We start from the raw sequence: 22,085 nt of genomic DNA, 5'->3' as shown, positions 1-22,085 counted from the left end.
TAATCTCAGGACTGTAAAAAAGTTATATCACTTCTTACCATCTCCAAGGAAGAGGATAATGTTCTTTGCTTTGTTCTTGTTGAGATTTTGAAGTGCCAGTGCGCTCTTCAGGGTCCTCTGAGCCCACGCATTCCAGAACTTGGGATCTTTCTCTTGCTCTGTAAATCACATTAGAGAAATCTGGTTAACTTTGAAGCAAGCGCTAAATAGCTAAAGTAGTCAACAGATGCAAGTTTAAAAAATCTGTCAAATGTAGGGATGTCACAATATATCGTCCCACAATATATCGCGATATCAAAACTTGACAATATGTATCGTTGAGATGAAATCTCATATCGCGAGAAAAAGAAGCTGAACATGGTGGCACTGATCTGCATCTGATTGCATGCTCGCTCTCCTTTTCATTGCTTTGTTTGAACAGACGAGGGACGTTACAGACACGGAGGATGAAAATGGTGAAATTACTCAAATTAGCGTGGAGGATGCCCCCTCAACTTACAAATCCATCGCAACAAAATATTGTTAAAATATCGTATCGTATCGTGAACTGAGTGTATCGTGACACCCCTAGTCAAAAGTATTGGAGGAATTCTTCTGAAGGTAAAATAAATGTATGTTTAGTAACACTTTTCAAAGAGGATAGGCTACATTAATCAACGGCATTAATAACCCTTATAACGCTTATTAACGAACCCTTAACGCTTAGTTAACCCTAACCATTAACTAACCATTAATCCTATTACTAACCATTTAACAAACTCTAAACTATTAAATCATGTATCAATTAATACTTTGTTAACAGTATTTGCAATTAGTAAATGGTTACTAGACACATTAGTTAACTGTTAATTAAGGGCTTTTTAAGCATAATACGCATGAACTAATCCTTAATTGATGTACCCTTATTGTAAAAGTTTTACCGAATGTTTGACTTACAGGTGATGTGGTTGGCTCTAACTCAATAGTTCATTTACAGCCAACATGAACAAACACCACATCAACAACATGAACAAACACCACCTGTTCAATGTGGTTTTCCACTCCAGTGGTGTCAGTTGACATGAGGATATGTATGAGCTGCTGTATGCATTTCAACTCTCTGTTAAATGTGTTGAACCATTTTAACTGACACACCTGGTATTTTCAAAACCATTTGCACACACATCATTCCACACATATTTTATCATGATGGAGCCTCATCTTCTTATGGAGATACATACTGTATACTTTCAAAATACTGTTTCATGTATAAGGATGTTTTTCTTGTATTTAATTACTTGTTAGGGGTTCAAGCCCCTGTTTTTGCTCAGATTCATTATTTTTCTCTTTCTTCATCAGCCGCGACGCAAATTCCCGTGAGTCGTTAAATCGCAGAGATCTGAAAGTTGGCCCAAATGACAGATATTGGTTGTTCTTAGATGCTCCAGGAAAAAAAAACAATAAAGAAATCAGCCCACGGCCGGTACTACAACGATATTTTGTTTTTAGGCCTTCGCAGGTCATTTTAGGGCATTGTCACCCTTCCCTGTTTTTCTTTTGCTGACTTTGCCCTGGAGGTCAGTCGTCGACCTGGGTGAATCCATCTCGTGTAAGAGTGTGGTTACATGGAGGTCAGTAGATGACCTGGGCTAATGCACCTTGTGTAAACAAGTGTGGTTACATGGAGGTCAGTAGTTGACCTGGGCTAATCCCTCTCGTTTTCTACTCGTATTTGATATTTGACATTATGTTAAGTGTCTCTTTGTACCGAGAATATTATTGGGGATGGGAGGGAGGATTTTATTTGAGGTGTTTGTCTTTTTCTATGTGGGTGTTTTGTTGATTCAATGAACAAAAGCCAATAAACAAAGTATCTTTTCAGCCTTAGGCCTTAGTTCACTTTCACCTCTGGTTGCCAAAACTCAAAAGTTGTTAGAAGACAAATACAGATCTATCTGCTATCTCCTATCCAAAAGGAAGCTGATAACAGTTTTCATTATGTATAAAGAACAAAATATCCTGTTATTTTCAGTGGCGCCACCAAACAGATAACAGTTCTAAAAATATCCACAAAACATGACAAAACTGTTACAAAACAGGTCATCCATTTAGATAAGTGACACTTCCTTTTAAGAAGTTCCAAACAACAACCCAAAATGCCCTGCACAGCTCATGGAGGCTCACAGGCAGCTTGGCGGTTGTTGTATTTTGCGGCGTCTGACGAACAGGAGTGTCACTTACCGGGGACTTGCGGCTTCCCCGAGCTTCCCAAAATCAGACAGGAGCAAACGATGAGGAGCGCCGTCACCTTCATGTTGTGATCTCTCTGTGGCTGACGTCTTCTTCTACACGGTCATAACATGGCACTTTGAAAAGCTGGGAGAGAAAAGGAGGCACAGTGATCATCAAGTCTCTGTCATCATCTGACTCTGACATTACCTATATCATCCTTATTTACTTGAGGATGATTCAACTGAGCTTCTTTCTTGGCAACAACACCCTTCTTCTTGCTCATAATACGGCCGGACATATTCACACCTGGTAATTGGCCGGTTGGGCCTCAGCCTTGCCCTGTTGACAAACTGCACTGGACTATGAGTCGCTTGCTCAATGAGACCTCAGCTGTTAGTTGTTGAGGGAATGGGGAATCATTCTTGTTCCCTCTCCTCATCTAGGTTTTCCAAAACAAATCACTGATTCTCAACCCTTTTCATATCAAGGACCCCTAATTTATTCCACATTAGAGCCACAGATCCCCATTTGATGATATTTTGTCTCTCGGATCGCAATAATGGGACAAATTTAGATATGATTTTGTTCAGAATTCCATGACTACAGATACTAGTCTGTAGAAAATATCTGATTGGTTAAAATGCTTTCCCAGCAGAAACCACTCAAATGTGGCCTGCATGGACAAAAAACATTATTATTTTATTTATTTTTTCCATCTGAGAATTCATGGTATTCTCTGAATGCATTGAAGGCCCTGACGCTTCCCCACTGCATTATGTATTGTAGCTAGAGAGATAACAGAGGAACTCTGATCCAAATGGTCTTCTCCTAACTGTGCTAACTTCTTGTAAATGAAAATGCTGAAATTCAACAATTCATCAGTTTGCTGGCGACCCCCTCGAAACCCCTCAAGGACCGCTGGTGGCCCCCGGACCCCAGGTTGAGAACCACTGAAATAAAGATATGGGCAAGAACATGTAGAGGGACAAACACAATGCCAGCAGGAAAAGTAGATGAGAGGAGTAAAGGCAAAAGTTAAATATATTCAAACCCTCAAGCTCAATCTTGGTAAGACAGAGCTACTCTTCCTCCCAAGGAAAGAATGCCCTCTCACTGACCTCTCCATCTCCATTGACAACACTACTGTGTTACCCTCTCAAAGCGAAGAACCTCAGGGTGATCCTGGACAACCAGCTGTCCAGCTCGGCCTGCATCGCAGCGACTGCCCGCTCCTGTAGGTTCTCCCTGTACAACATCTGCAAAATCCGTCCGTTTCTCACGAGGGAAGCGACACAACTCCTGGTCAAAGCTCTTGTCATCTCCTGCCTGCCCTGGACTACTGCAATGTAGCCTGGGTAAACCCAGCCCCCACGTGACCTGCTCTCAGACCTGCTCTCAGAGCAGGTCTGAGAGCAGGTCACGTGGGGGATGGGTTTACCCAGGCTAACTGCAATGCTCTTCTGGCTGGGCTACCTGCCTCGGCCATCTGACCGCTTCAGCTCATTCAGAACGCTGCAGCCCGTCTGGTGTTCAACCAACCTAAATTCTCTCATGTCACTCCCCTCTTCCGGGACCTTCACTGGCTTCCCATCTCAGCACGCATCAAATTCAAGACACTGACACTGGCCTACAGGGCAGTACACCAGACAGCTCATCTGTACCTGCAATCTATGGTCAGGTTCCAAACCTCACATCGCTCCCTCCACTCCTCCACCAGTGCGAGACGCCTCGTCCCTCCTTCGCTACCGGGGCTCAAAAGTCGCTCATCCCAATCGCGACTCTTCTCATCCCTGGCGCCACAATGGTGGAACAAGCTCCCCACAGTCAGAATGGTCGAATCTCTGCCCATCTTTCAGCAGAGACTAAATATGAACCTTTTCAGGCTCCACCTGGGCCCTTCTTGAACTAACATCTTTCTACAAAGTGCTACTCTAGTCCATCAAAATGTCTTAGCTGTCATTGATTGTGTTGCATAGTTGTATTCTGTACTGTGCAGCAGAAACAAAGTCAGGTTCTCCTGCACATCAGTGGGCTGTGCAGCAGAAACAAAGTCAGGTTCTCCTGCACGTCAGCGGGCTGTGCAGCAGAAACAAAACCAGGTTCTCCTGCATGTCAGTGGGCTGTGCAGCAGAAACAAAACCAGGTTCTCCTGCATGTCAGTGGGCTGTGCAGCAGAAACAAAACCAGGTTCTCCTGCACGTCAGTGGGCTGTGCAGCAGAAACAGAGCCAGGTTCTCCTGCACGTCAGTGGGCTGTGCAGCAGAAACAAAACCAGGTTCTCCTGCACGTCAGTGGGCTGTGCAGCAGAAACAGAGCCAGGTTCTCCTGCATGTCAGTGGGCTGTGCAGCAGAAACAGTCAGGTTCTCCTGCATGTCAGTGGGCTGTGCAGCAGAAACAGAGCGAGGTTCTCCTGCACGTCAGCGGGCTGTGCAGCAGAAACAAAGTCAGGTTCTCCTGCACGTCAGCGGGCTGTGCAGCAGAAACAAAGTCAGGTTCTCCTGCACGTCAGCGGGCTGTGTAGCAGAAACAGTCAGGTTCTCCTGCACGTCAGTGGGCTGTGTAGCAGAAACAGAGTCAGGTTCTCCTGCACGTCAGCGGGCTGTGTAGCAGAAACAGAGTCAGGTTCTCCTGCACGTCAGTGGGCTGTGCAGCAGAAACAAAGTCAGGTTCTCCTGCACGTCAGTGGGCTGTGCAGCAGAAACAAAGTCAGGTTCTCCTGCATGTCAGTGGGCTGTGCAGCAGAAACAGTCAGGTTCTCCTGCACGTCAGTGGGCTGTGCAGCAGAAACAGAGTCAGGTTCTCCTGCACGTCAGTGGGCTGTGCAGCAGAAACAAAGTCAGGTTCTCCTGCATGTCAGTGGGCTGTGCAGCAGAAACAAAGTCAGGTTCTCCTGCACGTCAGTGGGCTGTGTAGCAGAAACAAAGTCAGGTTCTCCTGCATGTCAGTGGGCTGTGCTGCAGAAACAAAGTCAGGTTCTCCTGCACGTCAGCGGGCTGTGCAGCAGAAACAAAGTCAGGTTCTCCTGCATGTCAGTGGGCTGTGCAGCAGAAACAGAGCCAGGTTCTCCTGCATGTCAGTGGGCTGTGCAGCAGAAACAAAGTCAGGTTCTCCTGCACGTCAGTGGGCTGTGCTGCAGAAACAAAGTCAGGTTCTCCTGCACGTCAGTGGGCTGTGCAGCAGAAACAGAGCGAGGTTCTCCTGCACGTCAGCGCGCTGTGCAGCAGAAACAGAGCCAGGTTCTCCTGCACGTCAGCGCGCTGTGCAGCAGAAACAGAGCGAGGTTCTCCTGCACGTCAGCGGGCTGTGCAGCAGAAACAGAGCCAGGCCTGGTGAAGTTGAGCAGCAGACCTTCTGTGAATGTAAGTAGTCACAACAGGGGCCCGTATGGGTCCTGCCCTGCCTGCCTTTCATCTATAATTATCTCCACCCTCCTGCTCTGTTCCCTGTGCTTATAGTCAAGGTCCTTTTAATGGGATTGCGCGCCATAGCACTGAGAGGTTTAATGGCCATAACAAAGCCGATTAACAACCAAATGATTGACTGGACACCTCACAAAGTAAAGGAGGGGAAGAAAAAGAAATGGGCCTAAAGTATACTTTTAGGAATTCTGACTGAATACACATATTTTTGTTGAATATTGAGCTTATGGTACATTGGGATACATGCGAACACGTCTACATAATTCCTTATTCGTTGAATGACAAAAGAAACAAGGTTTAACGAGGTCAAGGTTTTCCTCGATGTGCCCAACTTGATTTGTGGACGAGGGATTCAGAAACACACCAGAGCAGCTTGTTCAGGAGGACATCTGGGAAACATCTGCGTCAAAAGATAGATTGCAGCATCTTGCCATTTGGAGATGGCAGTAAATAATGTGAGATTATGCTAATTTGTCTTCATTGTGTTGCCCTTGTGAAGCTGAAAGTAAGTAAATATAAACAGATCAACACAACAACAACACAATACATATTTGCAACCAGGCCTAGGGGGCTGCTGAGGTTGAAATGCACCAAAGCGTTACGCTCCCCTCTCTCTCTGCTGATGAAAAAGTGAAACTCCAAGAAGCTCTCAATGATCATCTTGTCCTCTGAACAATGACCCAGCCCGGGCTCGCTGAGAAACAACACAAGTGTGAATTAAGCTGCATTCCTACAGCAACCAGGCACAAGTAAGAGGCAGAATATGAATCCAGCAGCAGAGACAAAAGCGCTGTTACCATTCCTCAGATGCACTGGGCCAGTGATAGTTAGGCAGGTCTCAGAAGCGCCCTGGCCCGCCCAGAGGCAGTGACCCAGCCAGCCTGCAGGTGAAGTAGCAGAGGACAGCCAGCACAGCCAGCAGCAGCGTGCAGGAGAGGACCGTGGTCAGTATCACATGCCATGCCTCTTCCTCCATGGCGTCTGTCAGGTCACGTCAGACAGACAGACAGACAGACAGACAGGGAGAAACTCTCGGCACAGCTTCGCCCGTCTCCTCTGAGCCTCTAGCAGGTGTCTTTAGTCTGTCTGCCTGCCTTGCTCCACACACACACACAGGCACTTCACAGTGACGTGTACTGTACTAGCTGCTCCACTGCAGGGATTAGGCGTTTAACATGCGAGGCAGCGCACGGGGACTCCTCGCAAAAGATCTCCATCGAGTGGGTTTTTCAGTCGATTGTTGAGCCCTGAAACGGTGGTACTTTTCAGAAAACAAGAGAAAAGATCTGTCAACGCGGGGTGAGATCATTTAATTTGGTTCCAATGCAAAGCAACTATTTCAACAAGTTGGGTGGAATCTAAAAGTGGCATTTTCTTGATAGTAGAGCAGTGATGTGACTGCGGAGGATGTGAGCTGCCCAAACGGTGCCTCAGGAAGTCCCGGAAGGATCAAGGACACGACCCACCCACACAACAGCCTGTTCTCCCTGTTGCCCTCAGGAAGAAGATACAGGGTCCTGAAAGCACGCACAAACCGTTTGTGGGATAGTTTCTTTCCGCAGGCTACAAGACTCCTCCATAAATAACACAAACACCTGGATTATTGACATTTGCACAGCTCTTTGCACAATTGGACACTTTTTATATTTATTCCATCTTATTTCTATTTTAATACCTTATTACTTCTTTATTACCCTTCTTATTTTTACTTATTTTACATTGTTTGCCCTATATTGCCTGATTGTTGTTGTTGTTGTTGTGCTTGTGTGCTCTATTTGTTGTTAGCTGTGATTTTGTACCTATTTACCTACTGCACCTTGTCTGTAACGGAGGCCACAGCATAAGAATGTCACACGTGCGTACTTGTACTACGGGGTGACAATCAAAATCTTGAATCTTTCAACATACGGACACTCATCTGGAGATAGTGAGCTTCACTGGAAACCAGTGGAGATAGCTCTCCTCACGGGCAGAATTTCTCTCTTGTTTTAAGAAGAAAAGAAAAACAGATTTGAAGGCTGAAAATGAGCCTAAATGAGCTGTTATGATAGACATGTTTGCAGTGTGAGAGAGGCTCCTGTGTATAAGAAGAAAGCTGAGCTCCCCAAAAATATTTGGCTAAAACTCTTGTTTTCTCACGAGTTGCTTCATTTCCACAAAAGGAAAAAGCGAGGAGAGCTGTGGGTGATTCTCACACAGCCAATAACGTGTCCTCTCAATGACTTTATTATTCACTGTGATTGGTCGTCTTTCCTGCTGCCAATTCTGAATAGGCGTCTTGGTTTGCGGCTCACACCACGCTGGCTGATCCACACAGAAGAGTTCACATCCAAACTGCTTTCAAAGCCTGATGTGACATCTGATCCACACAGAAGAGTTCACATCCAAACTGCTTTCAAAGCCTGATGTGACATCTGCCTCATTTCATGCTTTTCTGACCTGTTGAAAGATCTCTTTTGTCACTCAGCTTGCTTACTGCTTACTAAAAAAAATAACAAAATGTACTCGTTTTTAACCCATGTCGACAATGAAACATCGTATCTCTTGAATGATAAATCTCTCTCGTGTAGAGCAGAGATCAGACAGCATCTGAGTGTGTTGCAAGATATGACTTGACTTACTTTAGTGCAGAAATTGTAATTGAACTCCCTATAGGCCTACATTAGAGGCTGGGGTAACGACAGAGGGAACCTACAAACACTCATCCTTACACAATTTCTCTTTTCTTCTCTTAGTGGGTGAAATAAGAATGAAATTCAACTTAACACCCTGGACAGTTGCTGCAAAGTTGCTGCTGTCTGTTCAAATCAGAGGAAATGGACTAATAGATGAAAAAAGAGATGATCTTGGCACAACAGTTGACTGAGGGGGAAACAAATCTTAAAATCCGGAGAGATGGTTTTTGACTAGACTTCAGAGAACAGAAGAGATGCAGAGAGGAAGATCATACATAGATCAATAGGCAATAGCCAATTTGATTTCGGCAAGGCACAGCGCAAGTTGTAGCTCAAACATGCAGACGAGTGGACAGGCTAAGTGTTCTCCATATTGTTACCAATGACAGTCATTGTCTGTTACCATTCAAAGTAGGCTAGCTTAATAAGCACTTACAAGTTAGCTAATAGCTTACTAATAGGTATAGCTTAATAATAGCTTATTAAGATACTTGTACTATCTGTTGTTATTCATGTTCTTTGTGCAAATAAACAATAAACAAAAATAAATAAACAATAAACACTTACTCTGGAGATGATATACCACTTGTGCTCTTCTCCCTACTTATAAACTTATAACACTTATAAAGCCTCAGCCAGGCGGTAATGCAACATAAAGGATGCCAACTGCCATAAAACACATCACAATTGCTCAAGTGACATCACTGATGACATCACAATTGCTCAAGTGACATCACTGATGACATCACTGATACATGACAATCGTGACATCACAATCATGGCACACATGCCACCCGCCCACTTATGTTTCCTGTTAGGACCACTGCAAGGCAATCAGTCTGCCAGAAAGTCATTAGAAGAAGAAGAAGACTTTCAGGAAAGACCCACAATAGAGGAGAGGGGATCGGGTTTTACAGAATGTAGGGAAACAGTGGATGGATAAATTCAGAAGGAGGTGGTAATGCAACATAAAGGATGCCAACTGCCATGGCCCATAAAAAACCACAGAGGAAGAAGACCTTCAGGATTAATTTGCCCAAGATCTTCATGCTGGAGATGCCATCTATCTGTACCAAAAAAACAAATACCTCAGACCTTTGATGAAGAACATGGTTGTCCAAAGAAAAAGAGCAGACATCTATTTAGAACAGAATGATGATGAGCAAATTGCACTTGGAGACCTAACTGTGAAAATGTAACAATACCTTGAAGTGGTGATCAAATAATCATTACAGAAATCAATGGCAAACCAGAAGTGGTTACATTGAAGCCGAAGGCCTCAAATATTTTGAGTGCATTTTTGCATGCATCTAGGAAGGACAATAATGATGTTGCATATCCCTCAAAATATATCATCTGCCAAAGGAAACATGGAAACCCTTCAGCTTCTCCTCAAATAACTGTTTGCTGGCGAGAACTGTGAGTTAAACATAGCTGCAATAGGACAGGCCATGCAGGCAGCAAGGGCAAGGGTTCTCATCACGCCATTACAGATAGGACTGACAAATGCATCACCAATTTGGATCTAGATTTTTGGTGAAAACACTTGGTAACCTTCGATTCTGTTCCTCATATCAGGAGGTGAAAAAGTTGAGTCCAGTGCAGCTGCTTCTCAAGGAACATACCCCCTGGCAATGTTGAAGGCCACTTCATTCAGTACATTGCTGATAATGTTGACCATAAAATCAGAACCATTGATGGCCACAACACATTACATGGTATGGGCCTTATAGCTGGAGTTACACCAGAGAGCCAAACCAGTACCTCTGATACCTGTGACATCATAGCAGCAGTTGGACACATCAATATCCACATGTGGAAATCAGAGACCCCTGGCCTTTCATCCATGTCCTATGGGAGGATTGAGAATGCCACAGGTGGGTGACTCTCATGAACATGGTACAACGCATAGCAAAACTCAAAGATATCAAGAAGATATCAAGTAGGATCTAATTTCACCAATCAAATTGAAATTATAATCCACTAGGCATCTTGCGAGCTCGCCTGCCTTGCAGTTCGCCGAGCTGGCCCTGCAGCTCGCATAAGCAGGTCGCGGCCTCGCCCTGGTTGCTCCTTGATGGCATACTTCAGGGATGCTGGATCACCTGTCCTGGAGCTGGCAACATACAGCTGTCCATGGCCCACTTCTTTCAGTGTCTGCCCCTGTGACTTGATTCTGCTCTTATGACATCACTGATGATGTCACACATGACTGATATCACAATGCCTCTGACATCACTGATGATGTCACAATTTATGACATCACCGATGACATCACTGAGTGGATTTATGACATCAATGATGATGTCATCAGTGGGACAGACAGACAAACAGACAGGGAGCTAGCTCCCTTAGATAGATAGATGTGCTCATTTTTTATGTATTTCCAGACACTTTTAGAGACACTGAGGGAATAAATTCATTACCGTAACACATTTTTAATTGGAAATATGAAACAACAAACTTTTTTTTCTCCAATGGCAAGCACTTCAATATGCTCAAGGGTATCACCCAAAATGTGTATGATTAACAAATACGAAGTTGTAGCTAACATTGCGAGAAATGCCATGTTGTACATACTTCATACTACATGAGAAAAAAAATCTGTTCTACTTAGAGACTCAACAACCATTTCTGTGGATTCCTTGCCCCCAAAAATGTGGAAATAGACACCAAATTTGTAACTCTAGGTCTAGTTGGAGTCAAGATATGGCCACAATTTTAATAATGGCAGCCATTTAAAAAAAACGTCATTTTAACATACTTCCACTAATGGGATTTTCTGGGATTTTTACTACAGTGTTTCGGGTATCAATATAAACATAAAAATGTGAAAATAAATTCTGTTGCAATTAGTTTAAGGTCAAACCTTATTTTCCCTAGACTATGTGTTCTTGTGAGGATGAAAAAAGAGATGATCTTGGCACAACAGTTGACTGAGGGGGAAACAAATCTTAAAATCCGGAGAGATGGTTTTTGACTAGACTTCAGAGAACAGAAGAGATGCAGAGAGGAAGATCATACATAGATCAATGGTTATCTAAGGAGGTTCCAGTGGGTCCCCAGTCCCCAGCAAATTGAATGAATGAATTATTAAACGTCACCATTATTAATTGAAGTTAAAACAACTAGAGAATGTAGAAGAATTTTGCTCATAGTTTCACCACACAGATAGTCATGGAATTCTTGAAACATTTTCAGATTTACGTCTGGGACACCACAAAATGCCATTAAATAGGGATCTAAGGCCATGTTCACATTACAGGCCAATCTGATTTGCTGATCAAGTCATTAATCATCATTATCTTGATTGGTTTCCCAAATCTGATTTGGAAGTGTGTCCGCACTGCCACAAATCTGATTTTCAAGTCAGATCTGTGTGTATAGACCTCCTATGTGGTTGGGGACAAGTGACGCAAATCAGACTTGGAGCGTCCAGACTCATAAAACCAATCTGGATAGAATCATTAATAGGTCACTAAAGTTCACAAATCAGATTTGGTCTCCTAGTCTGAACATGGCCTATCCTATGGCCCCCAATGTGGACCATATATGGGTCCTTGATATTAAAAGGGTCGAGAATCTATAGATGAATCCACATTGCACTGCAACCTGTTTCATGACAACATTTAGTCTAATCGACAGTGCGTTCCACCCTCCTCCCCCCCAAAACAGCAACCTGTATTTTGTGGAAAAGTTGAGAAGGTAGTTTTACTTACACCAAGTGAGGCTGTGGTATCGATCTGCATCAGAGTATGTGCCGTCTGTCTGTCCTGTCCTCACACACGCAGAGCTTCACTGTGTGTCCTCGCCGCTGCTTTGCTGGCGGCTCCTTTATAAGCCGGTGTTGTGTGCTGTGAGAATAGCGCTCTGCATGTATATTCCCAGGGTGCGTGGCGAGGGGGGAAGAGAAAACACCCCCCATAGAAATAAGGATGCATGCCGCTATATTAGCCCAGGGAAAGATGAATCGAGAGCTCCGCCTGTCTGTCGATCGATGCATTGCGTCAGTTGGGTGAGTGAAGGAACCACTTTTGGGCTACGAACAAAATAAATAAATAGCCTAAATAAATACCGGTACACAAATCCGGGCTCTGTCCTTCACTCACTATTTTAAGTCGGCTACATAAGTAGGCTAACACAAATTTGTCTTAAAACAGCAACAATAACAACAACAACAACAACAACAACAACAACAACAACAACAACAACAACAACCAGCACCATTAACAACCACCACAACAATCATACCTACTGGTTTATAGGCTACTAAAATGATAAGGCTACAGGTATCATCTTGCCTAAACAATAAACATTTAGCCTACTTTGTAAATTTGAAATGTAGGCTATTGTGCAACTTCTAATGAGAGCAAATTAAACAATTAACCTGCAACAATCACTGATATGCTAATTTCTCGAGACAGACTTTTCCCAGATTGCTGATATGCTAAACTGTATCCTTTTCCTTGGATGTCATAATCTAAGACCAAGTCAACTTCTGCCCTGAGTGCCCTCACTATCTGATTTTCTTTGATTGGTTGATCATTGGGATAATTGCCTTGATCTTGCTATTTTGCAGATTCACCAACCGACACTAACAACAACGACTCTGTTTACAGTGACCTTTTCACTGTTTTTCACTCTCATCTTTTTATTCGGGGCGGACACACCCCTTATTTATTGATGTCGATGGGCGGACATGATTGGCAGACCCAACTCTCTGCAGAAAGTATCCAGAGGAAGCGAGAGGCATCACTCCTACCTACTTCCTGCTTCGCTCGACCCGACTTGACCGTCTGTCGACCCTCCTCTTTTTTTTCTTTTGGTCATCTGCGAAAACCAGGACGAGAGCGCATGCGTGAGGGTTAACGCCCACATTTACACGGGACGATTTTTTTCTTCTTCCAAAAAATAGCCTACGTACTGAGTGACCACTACTGACATGCTACAGAGCTACTGACCGACAGCTACTACTGACCGATTCTCTTCTAAAAGTACGCATGTGCGAGATGATTTCCGGTGCTTTCTGTAGCAGGAGTGAACTCATTTGACAGGGTTGAGCTCATGCTTTTGGGTTTCTGACAGTAGAAAGCAAAGCGCAGCAGAGTCGCGGAGTGGCGGCCCATCACACACACCATGGTAAGAAGAAGCAACACGAAACATTTCAATACAATTGCTATCTAACGTTATAATTTTCCTACAGTGACTCAATGTATAGGGTGCTAACAGGAAGTGTATGTATGTGACTTTATCATAGGCTACTTTGTAACCCCCCCCCCCCCCCCCCCTCATATAACGTTATCTGGTTTTTGCAGCGTAACGCTAGGCTGTATGGTTGTTATAGCTGTTTTTCGTATTAGGTGTCTCTTGCTCCTAATCTGTATTTTAACATCTTATCACTTGTAGTACTAGTAGAACTACTCCTCGTTTCTAACGTTACTATTTCCCGTATTCACGTGTATGACGAAGGTCCGTGTATATAGCATACCTTTCTAATTGGGTCAACCGTCCATGGGTCAAGTGAAGTCAACCAAAGCATTTCCAGTAGCGTGTTACATCTTGCTCACTGAAGAAGAATAGTCTAAATGCAACGCACTCTCTCTGATACTGCAATGACTTTGTAGACATACTGTAAGTGGTTCTTCTCTCCATGGACTGTATCTGATCTGATTAATGTAGGCTGTCATGAAACAGTTGTTTAGGTGATAAACAACAGCTTTGCTTCTTGTCAGTTCCCGGTGAGCATATTGCAAATTGTGTGCTCTAATTAAGCACATATTGCATCAGAGAGTCAATTACTCAAATGTCTGCTGCAGGCTACAGAGCAAACAGAGGGCTGATGTCAAATGTCATAAATGTTTGTTGCAGTACCAAAATACATAATAAAGGGAAGAAACATGTTTATATTAGAATTAAACATGTACATACATAAGGGGGGGGGGGGTCATTATTTATGTCTCATTTATTAAGCCACATTTATTTCCAAAACATGCATAACAATACTCTGAAGTCCTAATGTTGCCTGAAGATGATCTCTTTTGGATCACAAGCAGACATTCTGTGTCATTGCTTTTCCAATTTGCTCCGAGCTCACAAAATGTCAAAGATAGCTATTGCAAATTCAAGCCAATTAATAAATTAGATTAGATTGGATGCTTAAATTAGCATTGTTTTTACTGGTGTGGGCATCCGTTTTGGAACTGATGTATATGCCTGAGTGATTGATCGTCCCATTTCATAACGTTACGTGGATCTTTACGTGTCTCATGTTTACATTACAGTTATTCATTAGCTAGGCATGATGGTGAGAGTGCTTCAGGGCAGCAGGAACAGGTCATCTCCTGATCTGTCTCTGCATCAGCTGGACTCACTGTAAACACTCCTTGAATCCCAGCATGATTCCTTGGAGTTGGAGTCTGAGACATAAACAGCCTCTGTAATCATTTGGAAATATGCCAGTGCAAGCAAGCCAAGGATGATGAAACAAACCTGAGGCCTCCATCCTTTTGGAATCACCACCAAATACCACCTGACTGAGATGGGCGATATTTGTATCAGGGGACTAGAAGCGTGCACAGAAGAATGCTTTGGGGGTTTCCTCTGTCAGAGAATGAGCTAAAGAATCCCAGAGGCGTAGGCATGAGTCTAATAGCCATGTGAGAACAGCATGCGTCTCAAATAGACCCTGAAAGTGTCATGATCCCACTGACAAAATCCAGGGCTTATTTGAATAATCCTGAATCTGGAACATGGAAAAGCGGATTGCCTGGGAAAGTGGCTTTTCCCAACACTTCATTATCAGGGTGTTTTCTCTAAAGGAAACATTTGGAGAAAGAAGTTTCCAGTGGACAACTCTGTCTTTATCTGTGGCCTTCCTGAGACAACTCTGTCTTTATCTGTGGCCTTCCTGAGACAACTCTGTCTTTATCTGTAGCCTTCCTGAGACAACTCTGTCTTTATCTGTGTCCTTCCTGAGACAAGTCTGTCTTTATCTGTATCCTTCCTGAGACAACTCTGTCTTTATCTGTAGCCTTCCTGAGACAACTCTGTCTTTATCTGTGTCCTTCCTGAGACAAGTCTGTCTTTATCTGTGTCCTTCCTGAGACAACTCTGTCTTTATCTGTGTCCTTCCTGAGACAACTTCGTACAGCCAGACACAGATGATGGGGGGGGGGGGGGGGGGGGGGGGGGTCAGAATTAAACCAGGAAACAAAATCTACGTGCTGAACTGGCTAGTAGCTGCTTAGAATAATAATATGGATAATAATAAGCATTAAAATCACTTTATCTTCCATATTTTATACACTCACTAGGCTGCTCCTCCAAACAGCAAATCATATGAATCGAATGTATTCACAAATTCGCTCTTCTCACGATTTATAGATACGGTTGTGAATTAGCTTGTGATGGTTTGTCATCTTTAAAAAGTGGGTCTCCCAGAAACAAAAAGGTTTGGGAACCACTGTATAGATGATACAGCATGGCACAGGTACACACTGAGCAGCTGTGGACCAGGTAGGGTGTGTGTGTGTGTGTGTGTGTGTGTGTGTGTGTGTGTGTGTGTGTGTGTGTGTGTGTGTGTGTGTACAGTCTAGCAGTGTGTTGGGCCACTTAACCGTTAGTAAATGAGATGCTACATGCTAAATAGCACGACAATGAACCGGTTTAACTCAGTCTGTCTCCTGCGCTTGTTTAATCCTGTTGTAGTAGCTGGTTCAGGAGTGTGGCACTGTTTATACTAGTCATGGAATGTGTTCCTCACCACAGAGATCTCCTCTGGCATTCACTAAGGGTTAACTGATTCTCTACGCCTCAGAGTGCTTTCTATGAGCTCGGCTGTCTGTGGGGTCATCTTCAGGTGACCGAGGCAAGAACATGCTATGCCCCCAAAAGTCCTTCAACTTGAACGCAGACGGTTGGTTTTCACACACAGAAAGACTCGTGCCGTTACAGAGATGTAGCTCCGTCTCTTCACACTCATTCTGTTAGTCACATTGTTTGTGGTGTGAGATGTTTCAGTTGGTGGTGTGGTGACAGCACCTCTGGGCCTCTGAGATGTTTCAGTTGGTGGTGTGGTGACAGCACCTCTGGGCCTCTGAGATGTTTCAGTTGGTGGTGTGGTGACAGCACCTCTGGGCCTCTGAGATGTTTCAGTTGGTGGTGTGGTGACAGCACCTCTGGGCCTCTGGCCTACGTGACAGTTCCTCATTCCTCATGGCCAGACCGCATAACGTATCAAATCACCTTTTGACTCCTAATGTCATTTCCTTCCTCTTTTGATGAAGTTTGTTCCTGATCAGGACATCATACCTTTAATCCAGCTTCCCACACACACACACGGCCAATTGTGTCTGTATGGAGCCGGAGGAGGTAACACCGGGCCTCGAACCGGCGACCCTTGTGTTGTTGGTAGGCAGGGAATTGACCGCTGCACCACCCAGACCGCTTCCTTCCTCTTTCCTCTTGTGAGCGTCATTTCCACACTCTTCTTCCTCCTTTTCCTGCGTGAACTTTTTGTGCACGCCGCTATTGTCTCTTCACAAAACAGATCTCAGATGCTGCGTGCAGGCAGCAGTCAGTCCCCAACACAAACACACAGCGGTCAGTCCCCAACACAAACACACAGCAGTCCAGTCAGTCCCCAACACAAACACACAGCAGTCCAGTCAGTCCCCAACACAAACACACAGCAGTCAGTCCCCAACACAAACACACAGCAGTCCAGTCAGTCCCCAACACAAACACAGAGCAGTCAGTCCCCAACACAAACACACAGCAGTCCAGTCAGTCCCCAACACAAACACACAGCAGTCAGTCCCTAACACAAACACACAGCAGTCAGTCCCTAACACAAACACACAGCAGTCAGTCCCCAACACAAACACACAGCAGTCCAGTCAGTCCCCAACACAAACACACAGCAGTCAGTCCCTAACACAAACACACAGCAGTCAGTCCCCAACACAAACACACAGCAGTCCAGTCAGTCCCCAACACAAACACACAGCGGTCAGTCCCCAACACAAACACACAGTGGTCAGTCCCCAACACAAACACACAGCAGTCCAGTCAGTCCCCAACACAAACACACAGCAGTCCAGTCAGTCCCCAACACAAACACACAGCAGTCCAGTCAGTCCCCAACACAAACACACAGCAGTCAGTCCCCAACACAAACACACAGCAGTCCAGTCAGTCCCCAACACAAACACACAGCAGTCCAGTCCCCAACCCAAACACACAGCAGTCAGTCCCCAACACATACACACAGCAGTCCAGTCAGTCCCCAACACAAACACACAGCAGTCAGTCCCTAACACAAACACACAGCAGTGAGCAGTCAGTCCCCAACACAAACACACAGCAGTCAGTCCCCAACACAAACACACAGCAGTCAGTCCGCAACACAAACACACAGCAGTCAGTCCCCAACACAAACACACAGCAGTCAGTCCCCAACACAAACACACAGCGGTCAGTCCCCAACACAAACACACAGCGGTCAGTCCCTAACACAAACACACAGCAGTCCAGTCAGTCCCCAACACAAACACACAGCAGTCAGTCCCCAACACAAACACACAGCGGTCAGTCCCCAACACAAACACACAGCGGTCAGTCCCTAACACAAACACACAGCAGTCCAGTCAGTCCCCAACACAAACACACAGCGGTCAGTCCCCAACACAAACACACAGCGGTCAGTCCCCAACACAAACACACAGCAGTCAGTCCCCAACACAAACACACAGCGGTCAGTCCCCAACACAAACACACAGCGGTCAGTCCCTAACACAAACACACAGCAGTCCAGTCAGTCCCCAACACAAACACACAGCAGTCAGTCCCCAACACAAACACACAGCGGTCAGTCCCCAACACAAACACACATCGGTCAGTCCCCAACACAAACACACAGCAGTCAGTCCCCAACACAAACACACAGCAGTCAGTCCCCAACACAAACACACAGCGGTCAGTCCCCAACACAAACACACAGCGGTCAGTCCCTAACACAAACACACACACACAGCAGTCAGTCCCCAACACAAACACACAGCAGTCAGTCCCCAACACAAACACACAGCAGTCAGTCCCCAACACAAACACACAGCAGTCAGTCCCCAACACAAACACACAGCAGTCAGTCCCCAACACAAACACACAGCAGTCCAGTCAGTCCCCAACACAAACACACAGCGGTCAGTCCCCAACACAAACACACAGCAGTCAGTCCCCAACACAAACACACAGCAGTCAGTCCCCAACACAAACACACAGCAGTCAGTCCCCAACACAAACACACAGCGGTCAGTCCCCAACACAAACACACAGCGGTCAGTCCCCAACACAAACACACAGCGGTCAGTCCCCAACACAAACACACAGCAGTCAGTCCCCAACACAAACACACAGCGGTCAGTCCCCAACACAAACACACAGCGGTCAGTCCCCAACACAAACACACAGCGGTCAGTCCCCAACACAAACACACAGCGGTCCAGTCAGTCCCTAACACAAACACACAGCGGTCCAGTCAGTCCCCAACACAAACACACAGCGGTCCAGTCAGTCCCCAACACAAACACACAGCGGTCCAGTCAGTCCCCAACACAAACACACAGCAGTCCAGTCAGTCCCCAACACAAACACACAGCGGTCCAGTCAGTCCCTAACACAAACACACAGCGGTCCAGTCAGTCCCCAACACAAACACACAGCGGTCCAGTCAGTCCCCAACACAAACACACAGCAGTCAGTCCCCAACACAAACACACAGCAGTCAGTCCCTAACACAAACACACAGCGGTCAGTCCCCAACACAAACACACAGCAGTCAGTCCCCAACACAAACACACAGCAGTCAGTCCCCAACACAAACACACAGCGGTCAGTCCCCAACACAAACACACAGCGGTCAGTCCCCAACACAAACACACAGCGGTCAGTCCCCAACACAAACACACAGCGGTCCAGTCAGTCCCTAACACAAACACACAGCGGTCCAGTCAGTCCCCAACACAAACACACAGCGGTCCAGTCAGTCCCCAACACAAACACACAGCAGTCAGTCCCCAACACAAACACACAGCAGTCCAGTCAGTCCCCAACACAAACACACAGCAGTCCAGTCCCCAACCCAAACACACAGCAGTCAGTCCCCAACACATACACACAGCAGTCCAGTCAGTCCCCAACACAAACACACAGCAGTCAGTCCCTAACACAAACACACAGCAGTGAGCAGTCAGTCCCCAACACAAACACACAGCAGTCAGTCCCCAACACAAACACACAGCAGTCAGTCCGCAACACAAACACACAGCAGTCAGTCCCCAACACAAACACACAGCAGTCAGTCCCCAACACAAACACACAGCGGTCAGTCCCCAACACAAACACACAGCGGTCAGTCCCTAACACAAACACACAGCAGTCCAGTCAGTCCCCAACACAAACACACAGCAGTCAGTCCCCAACACAAACACACAGCGGTCAGTCCCCAACACAAACACACAGCGGTCAGTCCCTAACACAAACACACAGCAGTCCAGTCAGTCCCCAACACAAACACACAGCGGTCAGTCCCCAACACAAACACACAGCGGTCAGTCCCCAACACAAACACACAGCAGTCAGTCCCCAACACAAACACACAGCGGTCAGTCCCCAACACAAACACACAGCGGTCAGTCCCTAACACAAACACACAGCAGTCCAGTCAGTCCCCAACACAAACACACAGCAGTCAGTCCCCAACACAAACACACAGCGGTCAGTCCCCAACACAAACACACATCGGTCAGTCCCCAACACAAACACACAGCAGTCAGTCCCCAACACAAACACACAGCAGTCAGTCCCCAACACAAACACACAGCGGTCAGTCCCCAACACAAACACACAGCGGTCAGTCCCTAACACAAACACACACACACAGCAGTCAGTCCCCAACACAAACACACAGCAGTCAGTCCCCAACACAAACACACAGCAGTCAGTCCCCAACACAAACACACAGCAGTCAGTCCCCAACACAAACACACAGCAGTCAGTCCCCAACACAAACACACAGCAGTCCAGTCAGTCCCCAACACAAACACACAGCGGTCAGTCCCCAACACAAACACACAGCAGTCAGTCCCCAACACAAACACACAGCAGTCAGTCCCCAACACAAACACACAGCAGTCAGTCCCCAACACAAACACACAGCGGTCAGTCCCCAACACAAACACACAGCGGTCAGTCCCCAACACAAACACACAGCGGTCAGTCCCCAACACAAACACACAGCAGTCAGTCCCCAACACAAACACACAGCGGTCAGTCCCCAACACAAACACACAGCGGTCAGTCCCCAACACAAACACACAGCGGTCAGTCCCCAACACAAACACACAGCGGTCCAGTCAGTCCCTAACACAAACACACAGCGGTCCAGTCAGTCCCCAACACAAACACACAGCGGTCCAGTCAGTCCCCAACACAAACACACAGCGGTCCAGTCAGTCCCCAACACAAACACACAGCAGTCCAGTCAGTCCCCAACACAAACACACAGCGGTCCAGTCAGTCCCTAACACAAACACACAGCGGTCCAGTCAGTCCCCAACACAAACACACAGCGGTCCAGTCAGTCCCCAACACAAACACACAGCAGTCAGTCCCCAACACAAACACACAGCAGTCAGTCCCTAACACAAACACACAGCGGTCAGTCCCCAACACAAACACACAGCAGTCAGTCCCCAACACAAACACACAGCAGTCAGTCCCCAACACAAACACACAGCGGTCAGTCCCCAACACAAACACACAGCGGTCAGTCCCCAACACAAACACACAGCGGTCAGTCCCCAACACAAACACACAGCGGTCCAGTCAGTCCCTAACACAAACACACAGCGGTCCAGTCAGTCCCCAACACAAACACACAGCGGTCCAGTCAGTCCCCAACACAAACACACAGCAGTCAGTCCCCAACACAAACACACAGCAGTCAGTCCCCAACACAAACACACAGCGGTCAGTCCCCAACACAAACACACAGCGGTCCAGTCAGTCCCCAACACAAACACACAGCAGTCAGTCCCCAACACAAACACACAGCAGTCAGTCCCCAACACAAACACACAGCAGTTATTCTTGGAGGAGCCTCGCTGCCTCAAATAAGCCTCTGCTTTGCAGGATCAGTGACCAATTACTGCTGCATGTCTGTGGCTTCACGTTGCTTCCAGGAATCCTGCTGGAATATTATTGACCTCTCATAGCATCATCCCCTCTGGGGGCGGGACACATCTTCACACTCTGTTTGACCATTGGTTATTTAGGATGAGACCTGGGTCACTCTGTTTGACCATTGGTTATTTAGGATGAGACCTGGGTCAAATTGTGCAAATGACTTGTGTGGTTTGTTTAGCCTGCATACTGTAGGTGCCAAATGGGTGTGGGTTGCCGCATAGGATAATACAGTCATTTTCTCTCTGTGGGCGGGAAGCCGGTGGGGTATGAGTCCTGGTTGCTGTACTAACAGCGCCTCCTCAGGTCGGTCTGGGCGCTTGTTCCGGGGGGAGGGGAACTGGGGGTAATAGTGTGATTCCCCCCATGCGCGGCTACGTCCTGCTGGTGAAAATAAGCAGTTGGTGACTAAACATGTATCGGAGGAGGAAGCATGTGCTAGAGCACACATGGGCAAAATACGGCTGCGGCCCTCGGGCGCCATCTGTGTGGCCCGCGATGGAATTGAAAAAAATATATATATATTTTTTTTTCTTT

The 22,085-nt window shown here is 46.2% G+C and overlaps 2 protein-coding genes across 2 annotated transcripts in view; one reads left to right on the top strand and one right to left on the bottom strand.

Moving 5' to 3' along the window:
• Positions 1-12,151, bottom strand: part of alpl (alkaline phosphatase, biomineralization associated) — a 28,341-nt gene extending 16,190 nt beyond the window's left edge. Inside the window, exons 1-3 of the mRNA XM_083661827.1 lie at positions 12,026-12,151; positions 2,221-2,355; positions 39-158 (exon numbers count right to left, since the gene is read on the bottom strand). Of these exons, the coding sequence (XP_083517953.1) occupies positions 39-158; positions 2,221-2,293 (193 nt within the window). The 5' untranslated portion in view covers positions 2,294-2,355; positions 12,026-12,151. The remainder of the gene's footprint in view (positions 1-38; positions 159-2,220; positions 2,356-12,025) is intronic.
• A 1,157-nt stretch (positions 12,152-13,308) lies between these two features.
• The window catches only part of ece1 (endothelin converting enzyme 1), a 98,388-nt gene continuing 89,611 nt past the window's right edge, over positions 13,309-22,085 (top strand). The window contains exon 1 of the mRNA XM_083661753.1: positions 13,309-13,445. Within this exon, the coding sequence (XP_083517879.1) occupies positions 13,443-13,445 (3 nt within the window). The 5' untranslated portion in view covers positions 13,309-13,442. The remainder of the gene's footprint in view (positions 13,446-22,085) is intronic.

Source organism: Poromitra crassiceps (genome assembly GCF_964638095.1).
Source record: "Poromitra crassiceps genome assembly, chromosome: 27".
Lineage (NCBI taxonomy): Eukaryota > Metazoa > Chordata > Actinopteri > Beryciformes > Melamphaidae > Poromitra > Poromitra crassiceps.
Note: the sequence above shows the minus strand (reverse complement) of the source record. Positions and strands in the feature narration are given on the sequence as shown.